General features: G+C 41.6%; 2 protein-coding genes and 1 pseudogene across 2 annotated transcripts in view; 2 read left to right on the top strand and 1 right to left on the bottom strand.

Annotated features, from left to right (window-relative positions):
* The window catches only part of DNAJC3 (DnaJ heat shock protein family (Hsp40) member C3), a 68,727-nt gene extending 45,885 nt beyond the window's left edge, over nt 1-22,842 (bottom strand). The window contains exon 1 of the mRNA XM_019663852.1: nt 22,614-22,842. Within this exon, the coding sequence (XP_019519397.1) occupies nt 22,614-22,695 (82 nt within the window). The 5' untranslated portion in view covers nt 22,696-22,842. The remainder of the gene's footprint in view (nt 1-22,613) is intronic.
* On the top strand, nt 10,999-11,666 carry LOC109394070 (ferritin heavy chain pseudogene; annotated as a pseudogene).
* A 725-nt stretch (nt 22,843-23,567) lies between the features above and the next one.
* DZIP1 (DAZ interacting zinc finger protein 1) overlaps nt 23,568-24,112 on the top strand; it is a 69,632-nt gene continuing 69,087 nt past the window's right edge. Inside the window, exon 1 of the mRNA XM_019663850.1 lies at nt 23,568-23,668. Coding sequence (XP_019519395.1) covers nt 23,568-23,668 — 101 coding nt within the window. The remainder of the gene's footprint in view (nt 23,669-24,112) is intronic.

The raw sequence follows: 24,112 nt of genomic DNA on the forward strand, positions 1-24,112 counted from the left end.
AATTGCTTTGTTCACCTAGCATCTCACTTTAATGAATATTATCAATTCCGTTGTAACACTCAAGTACTTACTGAGTATCTACAATGCACCAGGCATTGTTCTAAGTACATATTTGGGATAAATGCACAAAACAGACAAAAACTCCGCCATTCGTGGCAGTTGACATTATGGTGGGAGGAGACGGACATAAGAAATAAGGAAATTACACAGTATGTCAGGTGAAAAGTACTATGGAAAAAGTAGAACCATGTGAGGGGACGGTCAGGAGTGCTGGGGCTTTCGGTATTAAATAAGGTGGTGACGGGCGGCTTCACTGAGAAGCTGACATTTGAGCAAAGACTTAATTGAAGGAGTGAGGAACTCAACATGCAGATTTCTAGGAAAAAGGCTTTCCAAGAACCAGCTAGTGCCAGGGCCCTAAGGAAGGAGCAGGCCAGGTATGTTCCAGAAACAGCAGGAAGGCCATGATGACCACCACAGAGCCATCAGGGGAGATAGCATTATAAGATGAGGTCAAAGAAATAGAGGGCCTGACTGTGTAAGGCTCTGGTTTCCCTCTGGGTACAATGGGGACCTACTGAGGAACTGTGAGTAGAATAACATGATCTGATTGACCAGGCCAATAATCAGCGTGCTGCCTCTGCTTTGAATTCACCCTTCAGTACTTGGCTGTAAAAATGGACGGGAGTTTTTAACCATTTCTTCTTTACATAGCACATTACGCTGTCAGAAAAGGACACTGAAGGGGCATTGCAGGAAGGACAACTCCTGGTTTCCATTGCTGCCTTTACTTTTCCCCAGCTCCTGCTGCATGGTGCACCTGGGGAGGACATCCAGGGTTACCCTGCCCTAGACACATGCCCAGGGGTCCATCCAGTCCCTCAACAACCTGGCAGGCTTGACCAGGCACCACCTGCCAACGAGGACACCATGTACTCCAGACTTCATACCCACCACAGCACCCCGACTCTTCCTGCACAAGGCTCATGAGCTTGAGTTCACCTATGCCTGAGAGGTTGTTTCCTGCTTGTCCAGCTACTGTGGACCAGCTCTTGCCCCAGCAACTCAGCAAACTTTTCTACCAGCAAACTTAGGCTGCAGCTATACCTTCTCCAATGAGGTCTGAACCCCAGCCAAGTATACGGGGTCCCCCCTCCAAGTTGGCCCTTCCTGAGGGACTGTCTCTCAGCCTTAGAATATCCTTTAGAGAGTTCCCTTTATATTTTTATAGTTACTCTCCTATCATAACGTAACAATTCTTTATATTAAAAGCTCTTTTTAATTACTATGTAGTTTCTGTGTCTGAATGGACCCAGACTTATACCCAACTGGTACTGGAGGTGGTTGTAGGAGATAGACCCACAAAGAAGGGATTTGAGAATTGGTTTGGCCATGTCCTTGAGCTCGAGTACAGTGCTGAACTCCTTGACAATGAGAAACAAGATGCTGGTAATCCATAACACGTATTGGAATCACAATTAATCAAGATATCATCAGTGGTCGACAGTAATCAAGTGCTAACGGAGCACATGCCTTGGAAACTCAAGTGGCTGCTGCTCTTAACCATGAAGGAACATAATACGGGTGGATTCGTTTCAGCACACTAGAGTACATACAAAGAAAAAATCTCAGGTCCAACTCTCAGCTCAAGTCTCGGTCTGCAAGCTCCCATGGCAGCCTGAAACGATCTCTTATTAGTTGTAGCCACAGAGCTAATTTAGCTGAAAATAAAACACAAGATTTAATTTTGAGCGTTGTTGAATTAAAACAGTAGCTGAATTCACAGTCTCACCAAGTTTCTCCTCTTAAATTTAGGGCATGCATTAGTAAAGAATGGGATCCTAAAACTGAGAATGGAGACATTTGATTGGACCCAGATGAAGCTAACCAAATTAAACCCCCAAATCCTTCTGAACCTCCCTTACCAGTGGAAGTAGCTTGCCTTCCCATATCGGAGGAAACCAGCCTTCCACTGCTTCAAATTCCTAGGATAACCTTACGTAGGGCAGATGCCATGAAAGAGGATGCTCATTCTCAATCAGAACTACCCTAACCACTCCCGATGTCACTAGACAGGTATACACTATGACCAAAGAAAATAGCTTACACACCAAAAGACTTGTAAGGCTGATGGTAAGCTAACAGAAACCCACGGAACATGTGTGAGAATGGAGTCTAAAGGTGTCAGACCAAGGAAGGTGGAATATAACACTATATGTGGTCTAACTCATTGATCTGTAACCACTTATTAAATAGCAGAGGTCAGCAAACTGTAAATAAAATTTTACTGGAACACAGCCATGCCCATTCATCACATAATGTCTATGTCTGTTTTCATGCTACAATGGCAAAGTTCAATAATTTTGACAAAAAACACATGGCCTGCAAAATGTAAAATATTTACTACCTGACCCTTTACAGAAAAGATTTGCCAACTCCTGTACTGGGGATCCCAGATTTAATGTGTTAGCTCATGCAGCTAGAGGTAGCTCTAACAACTTACTTGGTTGGCTGCCTAAAACTTGGCCTCAACAATGGCCTGTATTTAATAAAGCTGAGATTCCAGAATTTCCCTCGCATGATAAGGAGGAATTCAAAGGCTTAAAGAGACAGAAAAGTTGGACTGAATTTACCATGTGAGACCTACACACCAACCTCCCACATATGTTTCATGAGTGGGCCCAGCAGACATTCCAGTTACTAAGGCATTGAGAAATTTATTGGTGGGCCACGTGCAAACTGATCAAATCTGTGTGGTCACACCCCTTTGTAAGACAGGTATGACTATGGGGAATGCCACCATTGAGATGGTTTTCCTGATTTCAATTGGGATGATGGGACCCTGGAGTAGCTAAAGCTTAAGTAGCAGCACTTAACCATCACAGACTAGATGGGCACATCAACTATAAAAGGCATCCACTACAGAGGAGGATCTTAATAATTTGGTATAAAATGACATTCTTTATGGATATCAGTCAACTTCCTTCCCCATCACACCAGTGCTTGTGCAACGGACCCATGAATAAAATGGCAGTGGCGGCAGGATTGGAGGCTATGAACAGACTACTTCTTACAAAAGATGATCTGACTAAAAGCTACTACTGAGTACTTAATCAGCCAACACTAGAGAACAAGCCTGAGTTCCCAGTCTAGCACCATGGAGGGTGGAAGGTGGGGGGGNTGTACATGCCTACCACCTGGTGGCAGATTGATTATACTGGTTCTCTTCCATAGGGCTCACCTTCATGGAACATAAAGATTTGCCTGCAGCGTTCCTGCAAGCATCACCACTGATAACATTCACAGATTGCATTATTCGCCATCATGGCATTCCACACAGCTTGCATCTCATCAAGAAACTCATTTACTCATTTCACAGCAAAGAAAGTGCAGCAATTTGCTCATGCCCATGGAATTAACTGGTCTTACAACATAATTCTTCACCCAGAAGCAGCATGCCCTTTGAAAAGTGGAATGGCAGCACTAGTTAGGAGACAAAAACCTGAACAACTATTTTGCAGGCTATCAGTTCAACTTTCAATGACAGACCATCATGTGGTGCTATCTCCCCATAGCCAGAATATATGGGTCCCGGAATCAAGAAGTAGAAGTGGGAATGACTCCTCTCATTATTCCACCTAATAATATACTTGCAAAATGTTTGCTTACACTCCTGGCAATTGAGCTCTGATGCTTTGGAGTTCTTAGTCCCCAAAAGGGAAATGCTTCCACAAGGGGACATAATAATGGTTCCAATGAATTGGAAAATGCGACTGCCAACTCATCATTTTGTACTCATTATGCTAGTAAAACCTACAGGCAAAAAAAAAAAAAATTGGTTAATCTACTGGCTGGGAAATTAATCTAAATTACCAAGGAGAAATAGGGCTTGCTGCTATACAGTGGTGGCTACATCTGGAACCCAGGGGATTCTCTATGGTCTTAGTACTTCCATGCTCAATACTAAAGGTTCAAGAAAACTACAGCAACCAAAAAACAGAACAGTTAAGCACTCAAACCCTTCAGGAATAAAGGTTGGGGTCACACCATCAGGTAAAGAAGCCAGAGTAATTGAGGTTCTAGTTGAGGGCAGAAGTATGGGACAGAGTGCTGAAGAAGGAAACCATATGTACCAACAATGTCCTCGTGATCAGACACAAAGACTGTATTGGCTTTGCATATTTTCTCCTCGCTTTTTATACACGAGTTTATTTGTATATAGTCAATCTTCACAATTCGCAGATACTATCTTTGTGACTTCACCCACTCTATAAAATTCATGTGTAACCCCTTAAAATTCATTTATAATCCCCAAATTAAAACTCAGGAAGCCTTGGCAGGTATTTTGCAGACATTGCAGAATGGGGAAAACCTTGATTGAGTCACTCAAAGTGCAAATTCCCAGATGAAGGCAAACACAGCGGTACTCTTTCGGCTCTCATGTTATAAACAAGTGTCCTTTCCATGGTATACTGAGTCACATTTTTCACATTTTTGTGCTTTTTGCTGGTGATTTCACTGTTTAAAGTGGCTCCCAAGTGTAGTGCTGTCCAGTGTTCCTATGTAAAAGGGCTGTGATATGCCTTTCTCAGAAAACCTGTGTCAGATAAGCTTCACTCAGGCATGAATGATAATGCTGTTGGCCACGAGTTCAATATTAATAAATCAACAATATATACTGAATAAGATATTTTTAAACAGAAACACACATAAAATAAGGTTACGCTTTCATCTGTTGACAAAAATGTAGTGACCTGAAGCTTGCAGGATCCTAACCTTGTATTTCTTTGTAGGAGCAATGGTTCAGTATTTACTAATTTAGTGTTTGCAGTGAATTTATGGAACATAACTACTGCAATGACTGTAGAGAACCGACTATACTGACCATATTTTCTCTAATTTCTATTTTTATTTTATGTACAAATTGTTGGATTAACTTTACAATTTAGTTTTTATATAATGCCAGGAATGGACACAATGACTTAGAACTGTGCCTTCTCAATTGGGGTATGGGTGAGAATTTCTTCACTTATATTAACAAGAACAGCTGTATCTTGTTAGGTAGAAAATAGAGTTGTTTTGTTGTACTGGCGTTCAAATATGTGTAGAAGGGTATATATGGAAAGTGAGCAGCCAATCATTTCTCTTTCACAGTGAACATGATGTTAAGTATTCAGGGTGCAAAGGGACATTGCAGGGGAAAACTCAGAACAGTGGTCACTTGGGAAAGTGGCAGAAAGGATAGACTGAGGAGCAGCAGGAGACAACTTTCAGGGGTGCTAATAATGTTCTAATCTTGATAAAGGTATGGGTTACACAGGTTTATGCAGTTATCAGAACTCAGTAAATATATACTTAAAATATGGGCATTTTATCCTATATAAATTTTACTCCCAAAACAGCTGTTGATGATATGCATGTTTAAGTATTTGGACACATGTGTACTGATGTTATTTTGAAATCTATTTTGAAAAAAGAATTAATGGATGTATAGAGAAATACCCAGATGGGTATGTGTTAAAGCCAGGTATAGTGATTATATTAATGGTAGAATCTAAGTGATGGATATGAGTGTACACTATAAAATTCTTTCAACTTTGCAAAATGTTTAGTAATAAAATGTTGGGAAAATATACAATAAAGTGTTATGACAATGGAAACACACACAGGGTGCTGTGAGGGCACGAGTTAAGGCGCCTAACACCTATAGTTAAAATTAAATAAATTTTAAAATTCAATTTCTCAGTCACAGTTGAAGTGCTGGATAGCTAGTGGCTAGTATATGGGGCAGTGCGGATGACACAGAACATGTCCCATCATCACAGGAAGTTCTACAGGGCAGTGCCGGGCAGGGAGAGGAATTACCTTGAAGTCTCCTCCAAAACCTATAGGAAAAATGGGAAGAATATTACCCCTGTGAAAAGGCTGAAGAGGGAAACCTACATTCCAAACACAAAGAACATCATATCTAAATGCCCAGTAGTGAGAAAATTAATGAGGTTTTCAGATAAATTAATGGCCAGCTAGCTCTCCTCTCCATCATGATTTAATTATTCTGGAGTGAGTCACTTTAAGTACTAGGTGATTACAGTAAATAGCCAGAAGGGGAGAAGAAACCCAATAAGGTATCTGTTACAATAACCAGACAACATTATGATGACTTGACTGTGGAGTAGTAGCAGTGGAAATAGAGAAAAATAGAGTGCTTAGCGAAATGTCAGAGAGTAAACTACACATGGCTGTGTCATGGTCTGAAAACAGAAGTCAAGTGAAGAAACAGCAGGAGTCCAGGACACTCAGCAACTATTCGAGCAACTGCCTGCCACTGTTATCAAAAGCAACTGAATTCCTATTTCATCTAATACAAGCATAAATGCTGAATGAAATTCAGTTTATCTTGCTATTTGCCCTATTAAACAACATAGGTTTTTCAGCTTTTGGTATTCCTAGTCTGCAGTCTCTGTATAGCGTTTATTACCTTTGTTGCTAGTTGGACCCATCCATACAAAAAAGGAAGGGAAAAAAAATAAGGGCAGAAAGGAGGCAACTTTAACTTGATGGCCTCAAAAACGTAGGGCTCTACAGAGCCCTATTTGTTGGGGGCAACAATGTAAGGATGGCTAATCTATTTAAGAGTGTGTGGGTAACATCTGGAGAAATTAGTTGGGTTTTCAATCGGCTGGGAAAGCATTATTTTTAGCATTTAAAATGAGGATATAGGCTCCTGCTCTGTGAAAATTCACTATGCATTACAGATTTAGAAACTGATCATATTTATACAGTTCCATCCAACTCCATACCATATCCAGAAACATAACCTGCTTTCCATAATGAAGATTATGGAAACTAATGTGTTTCATTTAACAAGTGTTACCGAATATATATTATATGTCAAACTATGGCCATAACAGAGACAAATAGGCTAGTCTCTTCCGAAAAGGCAATGAAGAGAATCCTGCAGGCTTTTGCCATTTATGAGAACTCTCAAGTCTGCAGAGTTCCCATCCCTGATTCTGGTGAGAGAGAGACAGGCTGCTTTCCAGCAATACACTGGAGTCTGCCACATTTACAGAATATCTAATATGAAGACTAGGACTGACTTCAAAATAATATTGGAGGGGAGGATGAAAGTATAGGTGAAACCAGACAGGCCATGTAGTGATAATTTTTGAAGCTGGGTGACAGTACACAGTGATACATGATACTATTCTCTCTACTTCGGTACTTTTTAAGATTTTCCCAAAATCAAGCTTTTAAAAAATTTAAATCCTCAAATATATGGGGATGTAAGGAGAACTGACTCTGGGTGGTAAACACACAATATGAATACAGATGATGTATTACAGAATTGTACACCTTAAATCTATGTAACTTTGCTAAGAATTGTCACCCCAATAAACTTTAATTTAAAAAAATAATTAAAAACAGAAAAAAAAATTTTAAATCCCTTCAATGAAGAGAAAACTGGCTGATAAAAATTACCTCTTACACTAAAAAAAAAATAAAATAAAAAAATTAAAAAAAAATGTTTTGAAGAAAGTGGACCACAGGGACTAGATCAGGACAGCCAACCGAGTACATGAGCCTACCTTCCAACACACTTATATTCTAGAAAAAATGAACATTATTTAAAGAGATAAATGCATATAACTTTGCCAGAAAAAAATTTTTTTAAGATGAGGGCCACCAGAAAAATAGAAATTTTAGAAAAACACTGAAAACATAAAAGGGGCAGGATTGAATGAAGTGGTGGGCAAAATCATATCCAAGCACCCTCCCAGAAGTGGGCCATGGAGGTGGCTGCTGTTCTTTGCATGCTCCAAACTCTAATACAGGGGAAAGGAAGGCGCCCTGGCGATGCCCCAGCCTCCAGCCTGGCAATCAGCCCTCTCCCACAATCAGCATTCAAAGACTGGCACTGGGCAATTCTAAAATACAAAGATGATCACAAAATCGATCTTTAAAAACTAACACCAAATAAGATAAGAGAATTAAGGGGGAAAAGTTAGTGGTGCAAATAGAAAAAAATTCTAAAAATGAATATAATTCAAAGGGACGCAGGCCAGCTAAGTGGCTCAGTTGGTTAAGAGCGCGAGCTCTAAGCAACAGGGTCACCGGTTCAATTCCCACATAGGCCAGTGAGCTGCGCCCGAGCTGAGCTGCCACTGAGCTGTCAACGAGTAGCAGGATGGCTCAGCTGGTGAGAGCACGTGCTCCTAACAACAAGGTTGCCTGTTCAACTCCCGCATGGGATGGTGGGCTACACTTAAAACCCACAACTAAGATTGAACACGGCACCTTGAGCTGAGCACCTGCGAGCTGCCAATGGGCAGCAGGATGACGATTGACTTGGAGCTGAGCTAGCTGCACCCTCCACAACTAAGATTTAAGGACAACAACTTGGCTGTTCTCCTTCCCCAATTTAATTCCCCAACACTGTTCTCCTTCCCCAATTCTCCAATAAAATCTCTTTTTTTTTTAAAGGATGCAATATCCACACAAAAAAAAGAAAGAAAGAAAGAAAGAAAGAAAGAAAGAAAGAAAGAAAGAAAGAAAGAAAGAAAGAAAGAAAGAAAGAAAGAAAAAGTATCTGTGCACTGGCTGCTCTAGCAATGGCCAAAAAGACAAACAAAGTCATTTCTAAGGGCCATGACAAACTGCCAGAGGAGAGGAGGAGTAGTGCTTAAATAGACAAAGGGGTCATTATCCCTGAAAAGATACTGTTTGAGTTAAAACATAGGGTATGGGGGGGATTCTGAATGACCAGAAGCCTCCAGCATACCAAAATATGACCAGGCAAGGAGTACAAAACAAGTGCAAAGGGCTTAGGGAGGACCAAGCTCAACTTCAAGGAATGGAAAGGAGGCTCCATCCAGCATGTTACGAAGGGTAGAAGATGTAGGCAAGATAGATCACATTGGGCCTTGCAGGCCATGGTAAGAAATTTTGATTTTATTTCTAAATGCAAAGGAAAATCATTAGAATGGGTTTTAGCAAGAAACTGACTACATGATTTACATTTTAAAACCATCTCTTAGGCTGCAGTGTGAAAAAGAGATTGGAGGCAGGCAAGAATGGAAAGAACTAAGGGTAGCAAGTTGCATTACAGTATTTACTGATTTCATTTATGTTTTAAAAAGAAGATAAGAGGGCCGGCCGAGTGGCGCGTTTGTTAAGAACTGGCTTGGGACGCCAGAGGGCCCCGGTTGGGATCCCACACATGAGGGCCAGTGACACTGCCCTCTACAGCTAAGATGCTGAACAACAGCTCGACCTGGAGCTGGGCTGCCGTGGGTCTCTGGCGACGGCGTAGGCTGCAGCCCCTGCTGCAGTGGGTTGCCATGGGCTACCGTATGTAGCCAGCAGCCAGCATGAGTGGCCAGCAGCCAGCGTGAGCGGCCATCCAGAGGCCGGCGACTGATCTGCCTCACCCGGGAAAGAGTGCAATGATGGTGCCAACTTGGGCCAGTGAAGCAACATCCTCCACAACTAGACTGAAGAACAAAACAACAGCAACTTGTTTGTTCCCCTTCCCCCAATTCCCCAATAAAATCTTTAAAAAAAAAAAGATTAAGATGTGTATTGCTGTATCGTCTACCTTTTTCCAGTAAGAATGTATTCATATATTACTATAAAAATTTAACAGACTGAGGTATGTGTTTTGTTAAAGACATTGCTGATTAAATAATCACTGGCAATTGAAAACTCTTAAAGAATATTAGCAAACACTATAAATATATATATATATTACAATTAAACAATAAATTAAGTCAGTAAAGAAAAGCAAAATAAACCTGCCTCAAACATTTTTATTAAACTATAATTCAAAGTTATAGCATTATAATCAGGTAGATGCTGCAGGGAATATAGGTGATAGGTGATACAGATTCTAAAATTTAAAAGTCCTTATGTTTTATAGGTACTAAAATATTTATGAATGAAATGATAGCACCTATGTTTCAAAATAATCCACAGGTATAGATGAAACGATCAGTCATGAATTGGTAATTGTTAAAACTGAGAGATTGGTACATGGGGGTTCTTTAAACCATTCCCCACTTTTGTAAATGTGTGAAAATTTTCCATAATAAAGTTTCTTATTAAATCACTGTAAGGGATTAAGGATGGGGAAATTAAAACAGTTAAAGAAAATTCATTTTGATTTTTAAAGGTAATTTCTAATATAAACTATATACCCATAAAAATTTATAGTTTCTAATGCAAAAAATAAAAGATTTTGCATCATTCATGTAGAGAGAAATATGTATACAGAAACCATGGTAAAGTTATAACTACAAAACGAACTAGGGATCAAATAAGAAAGGTGAAAGGTGCTGAGCGTGGATATGGAATGATCCAGCCTATTACAGTAGACAGTTAATTTCAGGGACACGTGTATTCTCAAAATGGGGTTGGGGTGGGGGAGAGTCTTCAAAATAGCATGAGGATTTCAAACATTTCCCCATTACCATTTTCTCAAAGAGAAGATCAGATCAATATACTGAATAGAGGGTTTGAGACTGCTTGAAGAGGGAAGAAATATGGGTATAAGATAAACCATTATTCAAAATGCTTTCCTTATCCGACCATGAAAATGTACATGAAAGAATATAACAGAGAAGGAATTAGGAACCTACTGAGTGCTTTCAGTGTCTTTATTTCACTTAATTTTCACAACCCTAGAGGGTAAACATTTTTCATACTTTTATAACTGAGAACACTGGGACTCAAGGAAGTTACCCATTCTGCCTGATGACTCACAGTTACTGTCAAAAGGATATCCAATTCCAAAGCCCAGCTTTTCAGCGCAGCACATGATCCTTTTCCCATCTAAACCAGGCTAAGCTTTCCTCAGTTACCAAGCCTTGCATGATTCACTCACTCAACCCATCATTTCATGTAATCTTTTAGCCACAATCACTTCCAACCTCACAGGTTGAAGCTGAAGTTTAGTGGGAAGCAAAAATTCATAAACAAAGTTCTTTGAACTGCTATGCTATGTTGGACCAGACGCTCTTCAACAAGAGTGGTGCAGGTTTCCTGCTTGGAGGGGACCAGAGCTCGCACCCGCCCAGCGGGCTGGGAGCCGCCTCCTCAAAGTGCCCTCAGGGGACCCGTCCTCAAGCGCCAGCCCCAGTGACCACCTCCCCCTGCAGGTGCCGCCATCAACCCCACATCAACCTGGAGCTCTATGCTTCCTACGTCTACCTGTCCATGTCTTACACCGTTGACCCTGATGGTGTGGCTTTGAAGAACTCTGATAGATATTTTCTTCACCAATTTCATGAGGAAAGGGAACATGCTGAGATGCTAATGAAGCTGCAGAACCAATGAGGAGGCTGAATGCTGAATTCTTCAGGATATCAAGTAACCAAACTGTGAGGATTGGGAGAGCCGGCTCAATGCAACAAAATGTGTGTTAGTTACACTTGAAAAAAGCATAAATCAGTCATTACCGGACCCGCACCAACTGGCCCCTGACAAAAACAACCCCCACTTGTGTGACTTCATTGAGACTCAATACCTAAATGAGCCGGTGAAATCCATCAAAGAATTGGATGACCACGTAACCAACTTGTATAACATGGGGACCCCAGAATCTGGCATGGCAGAGTATCTCTGACAAGTACATCCTAGGAGACAATGACAATGGAGCGAAGCCTTAGGCTGGCTTCCCACAACCATGGGATTGATTTCTCTGATCAACAAGGCAGGACATCCATGTTGGGGTTACTTTTGTCTTTTCTATAAGTTGTACCAAAAAATCCACTTAAATTCTTTCATTTGTACCATTTCCTCAAATAAGGTAATCTGGTACTCCCCAAAAACACCTATGTCATACTGTCACCTAGAAGGTTGCGTTATTCTTCAAACTACATAAATGTTTCTTGCCTTCTAGGATTAAAAGAGGTATCTAGGCATTTCTCTGTCCTTTCTAAATAAAATTCAGATCTTTATTATAATTTTAACCAATATAATTTCCATTAACAAATGTGATAAGTGCTACCTCCTCTATGAAAATTTCCGTAGCCCACCCCAATAATCCAGAGAGAATTAGTATCCCTTTGGTGTACCTTGGTCACATTTCCATAACATAACCTGTCACAGTGTAAAAAGTTGGTTGTGTAGGCCCCCTTCTCCCTGCAGGAGATAGTGCAGGAGATCCTAACTGGGATCTTCCTTCACCTTCTTCTTCCATATCCAGCCTGCATATTGCTGCCAGAGCTTCCAAAATGCACTCCTAATAAAAATTCTGCAGCGGGCCGGCTGAGTGGCGCGATGGTTAAGAACTGGCTTGGGACGCCAGAGGGCCCCGGTTCAGATCCCACATATGAGGGCCAGTGACACTGCCCTCTATAGCTAAGATGCTGAGCAACAGCTCAACCTGGAGCTGGGCTGCCGTGAGTCGCTGGCGACGGTGTAGGCTGCAGCCCCTGCTGCAGTGGGTTGCCATGGGCTACCGTATGTAGCCAGCAGCCAGCGTGAGCGGCCAGCAGCCACAGTGAGCAGCCGTCCAGAAGCCGGTGACTGATCTGCCTCACCCGGGAAGAGCGCAATGGTGGTGCCAACTTGGGCCAGTGAAGCAACATCCTCCACAACTAGACTGAAGAACAAAACAACAGCAACTTGTCTGTTCCCCTTCCCCCAATTCCCCAGCACTGTTCCCTTCCTCCCAATACCCCAATAAAAAAAAAAATCTTAAAAAAAAAAAAAATTCTGCAGCATGTTCACATTGCTGGCTAGATTCGATCTAAACCCCTTTAGATCTAACAGCACACAAGACATTCATGACCAGGTCACGTGATGTGGGTGCAGCCTCATCATCCTCACTCCTCCGCCCCTCTTACTTTATCCTCCTGCACCACAACGAACTGGCTGCACTTACTTCCCTGACATACTATGTGCTCCTGCCAGATCCTTTTGCACTTGCGATTCCATGAAAAGGCCTTCTCCACTTGCCCTCCTGGAAAAGTTCCACTTTTCCATCAGGATTCTGCCCTCGAATGTTGACTCCTTTGTGAAGGTACTTAGAGACTCTTCCCTAACTGCTTCAGTGAGTGGGTGGCGAAAGACTCTTCTGTGTTCCTACTACGTCATATATACTTTGCATTCCTACACTTACAGGTATATGACTTCACTGTGCAATACCATGGTCCCAACATATTGACCTTCACAGTTTCCCTGACTTTCACAAACCACAACCCCTTAACCCCTCTACCCAGATCAAAAGCAAGTTTGAGAGAAGGAACTACTTTTTTTTCTTTATATCACCTAGTTCAGTATATTACATAAAGTGGGCATTCAATTATTATTGGATGAATGTAACTATTTTCCTTCTTACTTAAATATATTATATAAGTCATCAGAATAATACCTTTTAAAATATGTAATAGTTATCAAATCAAACTGATAAAGACATTAATATGTAAAAAACAATATTTGTAAATTGTGGCTGTTTTTGCAATGTCTCCATGCTATTTTGAGCCATGCATAATATTTATTCCTTTGTGACATCCTGGGGGAGATGACAGTGAGAGCTGTCTCCTATTTTCTGAAGATAAAGCAACCAAACATTATCCCATGTTCTAATCAGCCTTAAATAAGAAGTTTCTCCTTAGACAAGCATGGCCACAGATCAGCAAAATTTATAGGAAGGGCAGGAAAAACGTGAACTGGCTAAGTCTTTCACTGAAGTTAGTTTTAGAATCTTTGTTTTGGAGAGCAAAAACTAAAGAACGTTAAAAACTTAAATTTGAGGGGTTAAAAGTATGATGTGACGAGAGTCACAATCAAGAGTGGAAGAACAAAACTGAAAAAGGCAAGAACTGATGGTCAAAAATACTAAGTTTCAGGTTACGGAGGCAGGAGCAAGCCCATGGGAGGTTAGTGAGGTTGGAGCACTTAAAACGTGAGGAATAAGGAAAACCCTAATATTCTAGAAAGGAACACAAGGCAAAAAAGACAAAGTACTGTCTATGAAAGATCCAATCTGAACCCAAAATTAAGCAAGATGGCAAAAACACAGAAAACAGTGGAATCTGGCCACAAAAAGACAGCACAGAACATTCATTATCTTAGCAATTCTATAGTTAAGTGAGGACCAATGACAAAACAAGTTTGAATAAAAAGACACTGAACTGGAAACCCAAAGTATCTCTTTCCAATCATCCTAACCTAAAAAGTGGTTCAGTCTACACAGTCAAACTGAAAAGAAATGGCTGAGTACTTACGTACATCTGAACAATGATATCTGAACAATGCACTAAAATATTTCTAAATAAACTAGGAAAATAAAATCTACTGTAAGCAGGTTTGCTCAATTTCAATAGACATTATCTGTCTCTGCTTCAACTGACTGTGAAGGCATAAATGTTGCGATGGGGTTCTTTGCTCAAAGAATTTCAACTTGGAAAATAAGTTTAGAAGAGACCATGCAAAAAACAGCTCAAATAGTCAACTTCGCTCATCATTTAAAAAAAATATTTATTGCACATCAACTTCATTTCAACATGTTTTAGTTACAGAGACAAGAGCTCTTCTCATACACCTTCTATTCAAGAGTGGACAGACAAGAAAAATAAATGAGATCATTCAGATGGTGTTAAGTTTTATGAAGAAAATACAAGAAGCTAAAGGGAGAGTGTTAACTGAAAGAGAGTGCTTTTTACATAGTGTGTCAAGGTAGGCTTCTCTGAAACATAAATGCTCATTTGAAGATCTCAGAAGAGCTTCCCAGGCTGTGGGAACAGAAAGAATAAAGACCCTTAGAAATGAGCTTGGCATTTGGAAGTAAAAGAAACTGATGCTGTGGGAGCACAGTGTTGGGGGGAAGATTAAGATGAAATGAGGCATAGTAAATAGGAGTCATATATGTAAGGCTTTGCTGTATTAGTGGAGTAACATGTTGAGGAGAGAACAGAAGGTGAGGAAATAGAGATAGAGAAGCAAAGATATAGTCCAGTAGCTGAAGGGACATGTGACATCAAAGAACAGTTTAAAATGGAAATACTACAGCATGTTGCAGTGCTGACGTCAACTGTCCAGTAGCGAGGAAGAAAGTGATGACACAGGAGGGAAATGGTAACTGTAGGAGCAATATTTTCAGAAGATGAGAGGAAATGAAATCCAAGGATCAAGCAGAGGGATTGGATTTTGACAGAAACAGGGGGGATGCTCTATCCATTTAAATATAAGAAAACTAGCAGAGTCATGCTGCGGACTTTCCTAAAATCTCTCAAAGTTTCACAAAACCCAAACAAGCATCTGGCTTTGGCATGTCTTGTACCTCTGGCTGAGCAGCCCTAAGCCTGGCACTAGTGACAGCCTGTCTTGGTTCACAGCTTGGCCTCTCAAGACACCTCCAAGGCCAGCACGTGCAGTGGCTATCTGTGGATTGCCACTGTGGCACCAGGCAGGGCACAGGCTGCAGGTGAACTTCAAGTGCAGCAGGTCCCCTCCCAGTGGCCAGCTTCAGACAGAGACAAAGCATCACCCAGCCACCTCCAAGGACGTCACACCCAAAGGGCAGAATGGGCAGGGACCAGAGCCCTGCCAAAGCAAATCCTGCTCTGTAGGGTCAACCCCTGCACCACAACTCCTCCACTGGAGTCACAGCAGGTCCTTACAACCTATCAGCCCAAGGGTCAATCCCTCCCACTGACATGCAGACAGCAACCAAGGCTCATCTACAAAAGGAGTGTACACACTACCACACAAGGGACACTCCTGGTGCACCCAGCTCTGGTGACCAGGGAGACTGTGCCACTGGGCCTCACAGGACACCTACTACATAAGGCCATTCTACTAAGGCTGAGAGGCATGGCAGCCCTACCTAATATATAGAAATAAACACAGGGAAGCAGCCAAAATGGGGAGACAAAGAAACATGTCCCAAATAAAATTACAGAACAAAGCTCCAGAAAAAGAACTACACAAAATGGAGACAAGCAATCTACTAGATGCAGAGTTCAAAACACTGGTTATAAGGATGCTCAATGATCTCACGGAGAACTTCGACAAAGAGATAGGACACATAAAAATGGAGAGAGAAAATATAATAAAGAACCAGTCAGAAATAAAGAGTACAATAATGGAAATGAAGGATACATTACAGGGAATCAATAGATTAGATGAAGCAGAGGACTGAATCAGAGATTTAGGCGATAAAGTAGTAGAAAACACCGAATCAGAACAGCAAAAAGAAAAAAGAATCCAAAAGCATGAGGAGAGTTTAAGGGGCCTCTGGGACAACATCAAGCATACCAAGTTCATATCACAGGGGTACCAGAAGGAGAGAAGAGAAAGCAAGAGATTGAGAACCTATTTAAGAAATAATGACTGAAAACTGCCCTAACATGGCCAAAGAAATAGACATACAAATCCAGGAGGCAAAGAGAGTCTAAACAAGATGAACCCGAAGAGGTCAACATCAAGACACATCGTAATTAAAATGGCAAAGGTTAAAGACAAGGAGAGAATCCTAAAAGCAGCAAGAGAAAGGCAACTAGTTACTTACAAAGGCACTCCCATAGGATTGTCAGCTGATGTTTCAACAGAAACTTTAAAGGACAGAAGGGATTAGCAAGAAATATTCAATGTTATGAAAAGCAAGGACCTACAACCAAGAGTACTCTACCCAGCAAGGCTACCATTAAAAATTGAAGGACAGAGAAAGAGCTTCCAAGACAAGGAAAACCTAAAGGAGTTAACCACCACCAAACCAGTATTACAAGAAATCTTAGAGAGGCTTCTTTAAGATGGAAAAAAAGAGAGAGATTAAAAAAATATGAATAAAATGGCAATAACTACATATCTATCAACAATTACTTTCAATGTAAATCGAGTAAATGCTCCAATCAAAAGATAGGGTGGATGAATGGGTTAAAAAAAACAAGGCCCTTACATATGCTGCCTATAAGAGACTGACTTCAGATCAAAAGACACACACAGAGTTAAAGTAAACAGATGGGAAAAAGATATTTCATGAAAATGGAAACAAACAAACAAAAAAAACAAAAAGCTTAAGTAGCAATACTTATACCAGACAAAAAAGACTTTAAAACAAAGACCATAACAACAGACAAAGAAGGACCCAGTAATCCCACTTCTGGGTATTTATCCGAAGAAACCCAAAATGCTGCTTCGAGAGGACGTGTGCCTCCACATGTTCATTGCAGCACTGTTTACAATGGCCAAGATGTGGAGGCAGCCTGGGTGTCCATCAATGGATGAATAGATAAAAAGGAGGTAGTATATATTTATAGTAGAATATTGGTCAGCCATGGAAGGGAATGGGTTCTGGCCATCTGTGGTGGCATGGATGGACCCGGAGGGTATTGTGCTGAGTGGAGTATATCAGACAAATGCAATGTGATTGTGCTTATATGTGGGTGGAATCTAAAGAACAAACTAAACAAACAAAAGAGAAACAAACCCATAGATACAGAGAATACTTTGATGTTGTCAGATGGGAGAGGGTTGGCAGTAGGTGAAAAAGGAATAGGGATTAAGAAGCACAAATTAATTGTTACATAGTAGTTGTGGGGCTGTAGGATACAGCATAAGGAATATAGTCAATAATATTGTAATAACTATGTGTGATGTCAGATGGGTACTAGATTTATTGGGGTGATAGATGGGAGGGGAGTTGGTGGGCAGGGGGAAAAGGTGAAGTGATTAAGAAGTACAAATTAGTAGTTACAAAATAATCATGGGGATGTAAATTAAAGCATAGGGAATATAGTCAATAATATGATAATAACTACATATAGTTCTAGGTGAGTACTAGACTAGTCAAGGGGACCATTTATATAAATGTCTAACCATTATACTGTACACCTGAAATATAAAATAATATTGAACATCAACTGTAACTGAAAAGTTTTAACAGGGAGGAAAAAAGGTGAAGGGGAATAAGAGGTTCAAATCTCCAGGTATAAAACAAACAAGTCATGGGGACATAATGTACAGCATGGGGAATATAGTCAATAAGATTGTGATAACGTGGTATGGTGTCAGATGGCTGCTAGGTTATTGTGGTGATCACTTCTTTAGGTATATAAATGTTAAATAAGTATGGTGTACACCTCAAGCTAATATAGTATTGTATGATAGCTATAGTCTAATAAAAATCTTTAAAAAAAAAAAGTAGCAGAGTAGGTACATGTACAGGTAAGCTAGTGAATTTAGTGGTAGAAAGAAAACTGCCCTGTGATGTCTTTCATTTTCTCAATAAAGACAAGGTCTAAAAGAATGAGGTAAAGGAAGAAAGGAAAGGGGGGTTTAAATTGGAGATTTAAGGAAAAGAAAAAAAGGTCTGAGATACAGATTTTCCAAAATAGGCACTCTAGGGAATTATAGTAATGTTGGCAGTATTAAGTATGCATTTGAAATTGAGAGTATATGTTTATAATGAAACCAGTCAGCAAGGTTATCTCCATTTTTCTCCATCCATGTTCAGCTGTAAGGTACAACAAATAAGTTGACCAATTTGGATTAAATGGTGTTGAATTTTGCCGAGTAAAACAAAAATATACAGAGGCAAAGAAATTAAAGGGTGTTTGTAATGGAGTGACTACAAGACGGATCACTAACCCTAAACTGGGAAAGGAGGAAACAGGACATGGATACTTCACAAAGCATGTCTTATACCCCCAAGTGGTCTAAAAACTCAACGACAAAAACCTTGAGTTCTATACTGTGTGTACCTCCCCAAAGAGCACTACAGTGTCAGCCTTTGCTGACTGATTAAATGGGTATCCCCACTTTTTCCAGAACTCCAAATGACACAAACTCATCAGATTTTTTTTTTTAAGCAGGTTTCTGAAGATCTCGAAAGAAAAATAAATCTACAGTTCAAATGTTTTAGTTCTAAAGAGCAGCTGACTGGGTTCCCATGATATTTCCATATAAACAAAGATTGTTGCTGCACATTAATCAAAGGAAAACTATGGCACTATTGGCACTAGAAAGTCACCTTAACCACAATTAATTCACTTCATATGAGAAAATACAGCCTAATTACTACAGGGCATCCCATCTTAGAGAAACTCCCCCCCCCCACCCACAGAATTAAAACGACTGCATTTCCAGGCACTTGCTCAGTGCTAACTAGTTAGTGCTAATTAGCACAATGCTAACTAGTCAAGTGAATTGGAACTCTGACACTATCGCTAACTACATATAGTTTTTCTCATTAAAGGAATTTAAAATAATTCTAGAAGTTATCGATCTGCTAGAACACTTAGTTTATATAAATTACTGAAAGTCATTCATTGTCCCTACTTTATTTATTCTTTTCATATTTAAATAATGTCAAGAAAATCCTAGAGAAGACAACATATACTTTTAGTTAATTAGGTTCATATAAAAATTATCACTATCTTTTATACTTTTAGATGTTCAACTATTCTTTTCCCTACCGCCAGGTTTAGTCAGGTCAGTTCAGTGAAATAAAGAAAAACTGAGTTCAGGTAGCATGTTAAGGAAGAAAAAGAGATCAAAGAAGGTTTGGTTCCCACGCTGTGTTCCTTCTCAGGGCACCAAACAAACCATTAGCAAAGAATTAAAATAGCTTCATTATCTGTAACATGAGAATACTAAAGTAGATTCTACTAGTTTTCCTTCTGCTCCAAAAATTCTATTCCTAATCTAGTGCTTTGGACTTCCCTCTTTCAAAAGCCTTTTTGAAAAGAGGTGTTAAACGATTTAATCTTTCAAGTCATAAACCTATTCCATATTTTCTTTCTCTGTATTACAATTAACAGGAAAGCCTAAAAAAAAACCAAAGATAAGTATTTTTAAACCAGAAAAAACTAGGCCAATTAAGCTAATTATTGGTGACATTCTCCATAGAACACAACATTTTGTTTCCCATTCACTCTTCTCATGCCCGTTCTCCTTTTTTTCTTCTTTCTCCAAGCCTCAGGCCGAGTGGTGGAATCCTGAGAACCTGACTGCCTCCAGGAGGATTTTGACGTTACTATACCCAGACACAGAACTTGTTTGGGAAAACAGGAGCTAACAGTTTATTAACGCAAGTCAGAGGGTCTTTCTTTATCTTTAGAGTCCTATTACCAAAATTAGTGTCTAGTACATAAAAGACACCTAACTTAACTTCTCTATATAACTTATTACACCAGTGATTCTCCTAATCAGTTATTTCCATTTACAAATGCAAACTTTTAGGTCCCACCTAGACCTACTGAATCAGAAACTCTGGGAATCGGGCCCTGCAACCTAATTTTAAAAGCCCTCCAGTAAGGGTGAGATTCTGATGCACACTCGAGTTTGAGAACCACTATATTAAACATGCCAGGAAATCACCTTTCTGTTCATTAGTGCTGGTAGCAAACAAGCAAAAAAATGCTGATTTTTCTCAGATACCACCACATACAAATCATTGGGTCCACATGATGCTATCCACCACTTAACTTCTGTCTCCGGCCTGCACACAAGATGAACTTTACAGTTAAAGAACTTGAGTTCAATGGAAGACTCTTTTAAGTTAACAGCTATGTGACCTTATACAAAATAATTAAACTCTGGGAGTCTCAGTTCCCTCATCTGTAAAGCAGGAATAATACCACAAACCTCCACGAATAAGAGATTGCTTGCAGAAAGGTGCCTGTCACACAACAACCTTCAATAAATTTAAGATCTTTTCCTTTCTTCCCTACCACTTGTACCAAGTCCCTGCTACTTTATACAGTCAATGCTCCTAAAGAAGACAGCAAGCACTCTGGCACCCATGAGAAACGTTGCCAATGCCTCCTATACAGAACTGCTCTCTAATGAGGTTTTTCTTATGGAAAATACTGCAGGACAGAAATGAAGTGTTACACTCCTACAGAATCATATACAGAACAGCAATTCTTTAAAAAAGGTAGTCCAAAAGCTAACAGGGAAAGCAAATCAAACAAAAGTGTGCACCTCTGTAACTTAAAAAAAAAAAAATAGGGGGGGGGCGCACTGGGCCTGGTGGCTCAATTGGTTAGAGCGCGAGTGCTCTTAAGAAGGTTGCCGGTTGGACTCCCTCATAGGATGGTGTGCTGCGGCTGGACTTGGAGCTGAGCTTACGCCCTTCACAACTAAGACTGAAGGACAACTTGACTTGGAGCTGATGGGTCCTAGGAAAACATAATGTTCCCTTCCCCAATTCCCCAATAAAATCTTTTTTAAAAAATGGCATTAAACAAAACATAGGCAACTTTCTCTTAAAGCAGCCAAAATAAATCATTAGTGGTTACTGGACATAAATGCTACATTTGGGGAGAAGGCGGGTGGCCATTAGAAAATGCAAGAGAACTGGAATACAGGACCCATATTAATGTGATCCAGGCATTCAAATTCAAATTCCCTAGATTTTCTGGGGCCGCCTGTCAAATTCTCTATCCCAATGTTGTCACCATACATGTCCTGATGTTTTATTCAAAAAAGATATGGTCACTAGGGAAACCAAAAAAACCAACAACAATAACAAACAAAAAAAATAAAGAAAAAAGAAAAAGAAAACCCACAACCATGAATGAGGCCTAAAAACTGGACAGTATTACTTTTTCAAAGTTTAGAATTTTGAAAGAATTTTACCAGAAACAATTCCCACTTCAGCTCCTCACTCCCTCTAATATTGTCTCATATTGAAATGTTTAATTTTAACTCCTTGACAACTAGCCCTTTTCATGCAGATGAAAATAGATCAGTGCACGTGATACGCCATTATACACTAACACTTCACACAGTAACCAAGCTAGGAGCATTAGTTCAACTGGCACTTGCAGCTTTAACACTTATTCCTCCCTCTGACATCTAAGATGGGACAGCCCTCTATTTATGCTATTCTGTTAAGAGTAGCCAACAATTCGATCTGTGGGACTTACGTGAAATTTAAACGTCCATACCTTTTTAAGGGGACCTTTATTCAGGAAACTCGGAAAAAGAAAGCCAACCCTAAAATGAATGACACCACGCTGAGAATTGTAACACCACAAAGGTATTCTTGCCTCTGGGAGCTCGAATGAATGCACCAGCCTAACAACTTCTATACAAGACACAGCGTATAATGATGCGATGGTAACTCACTTTTAACAGTCAACACTATCCCCTTCACTTCACTCAGCCGCACACACTTCCTCCCCGCCCCCCCTGCCCCCCCTACACACACACTCCCCGAACTCCAAAGCGAAAGAAGCCTTCCCTTTGGCCACCTTTATCACTTCCTCCCAGCACCAATGACCAACAGTGTCCCCAGTCGCCAAGAACGCGAGGCCGGATCCGACGGGTGCCCGTGTCTGCGTCCCAGGACGCTCCAGAAGTCGCTGCCCAGTGCCCCGTTCCTTTGCCTCCCTCGGATCCCTTCCACCCCGCTCCTCACTCCAAACCAGCTGTCCCGGCTCCGTGCCCGCCGGTCCCGGCACCTCTTCCCGAGACAAACCCGGAACCGGGCGCCGGCCCCCACCCAGGGGCGGGCTCAGGCCCGGGCACGGCCGCGGAGTCCCCAGCTCTCGCCCCACCGCCCGGGCCGCCCCGAGATTCGCGCCGGGGTGCTGGCGGGGAAGCAATGGGGGGCCCTGCCCGGGAGCCCGCTCCTCTCGCCAGGGCAGAGCAGGACTCACCTTCGTACTGCAGGTCGACCAGGACCAGCAAGAAGGGGAACACCGAGCCCAGTCGGCTGGTCACAGAGCTGGGGGTCACCATGTCCGAGAGCGCGCCGTGAGAAGCAAGGGTGCGGGACCCACCAGCCCCTGCTGGCGCTCAGGATGCAGTAGCGCCCGCCCGCCGTCGGCCCTCTTTCAGGCCTAAGCAGCAGCTGGCGCCCAGCGGAGGAAAGCAGCGACGGGCGGGGCCCGGGCGACGCTACGCCCCTACTTCCGCCGCCGTCCAATCGCATTTTTCCTGGCCGCTCGCTACTGGGCTCGCCGGGGTCGTGGTTTGCGCTGATAGGCTGCGGAGGCCATCGCCCCGCCCCATCTCTGATAGGAGAACGTGGAAGCACGAGACGAAGCGGCGTCCGCTTGTCGTGAAGCTGTCAGGGTGCTCCAAACTGCCGCGGCGGGCTGGAGGGAGGTGGCCCGCGAGTGTGGGTGGTGGCGGTCGAGTCCGCATGCGCAGGCCGTGGAAGCCTTTTTTGGGTCGCTCCTGGAACGGAAGGTTAGAGACGAGGAGGTTGCCAGCAATCTGAGGTTTTCCGGTGTGCTGCTTGGAGAGCACGGTGAAGCCGCTGCGTCCGGGATGAGAAGGCAAAACCTCGTCCCAGGAAGTCTGAGGGGAGGTCTAAAGCGCCTAGACTTGAGGTCTCAGAATGGACAGGTAAACACGACGAATCAAGAGCCTGCTACCTCCCGCTGAGTTTATCGGAACAAATACGGACTGAACAGAAGATCGCTCGAGAAACGGTCAGGAGAAGCTGGGGCTCATTAAAGTAGGGTGAGCTGATGGAGGCCGAAGCATTTCGGGGACAACCACCAAGAAGTACATTAGTGCCCTAAGGCACTAAATGACAATGGCTTGGAAGCTTGGGAACCTCCCCCCCAATCCCACCGCACCCCCTAACTGTCCAGCGGACCAGCATGTCCAGAAAAGAGCAGAATCCAGAAAGATCCTATGAAGAAGAAACCAGGGAGGCGCAGCAGCTGAGAGCAAGGGGCACTCTTAGCAGCCAACGTCAACTGTAAGGAAAAAAAAAACCAAAACACCTATTAGAACTAATCTTGCATCTTGTCCTCGTCAGAGGAAACTCAACAAAAGAGATAAGAACTTGAACAAGATAAAGTTCAAGTTACCATTCAGGTTGGCATTATGTTTGTTCACAGCCACTTCCGTTGGTGTCCCCAACACAACCCAACATGCACATTATACACCAGTGATGTTTTTCCATGGGGTAAAACAGTAATGTTTTTCTGTGTTAAGCATTGTAAAGCGCAGACTTAGTATTCTACCAGTAAGTATGTATTTGCTGCCTTGGTGCTACTTCACACTTTAGAAGAACTCATGAATTATAAATAGTATAGTATAAATAGTATAGTGAATTCGTGATTTCCTGAAGATATATAATACTAAGACTAATAAAAGCAAAAAGGCTACTAATTCCAAAGAAAACTAATGCAAAGGAATG

Source organism: Hipposideros armiger, unplaced genomic scaffold, assembly GCF_001890085.2.
Source record: "Hipposideros armiger isolate ML-2016 unplaced genomic scaffold, ASM189008v1 scaffold_407, whole genome shotgun sequence".
Lineage (NCBI taxonomy): Eukaryota > Metazoa > Chordata > Mammalia > Chiroptera > Hipposideridae > Hipposideros > Hipposideros armiger.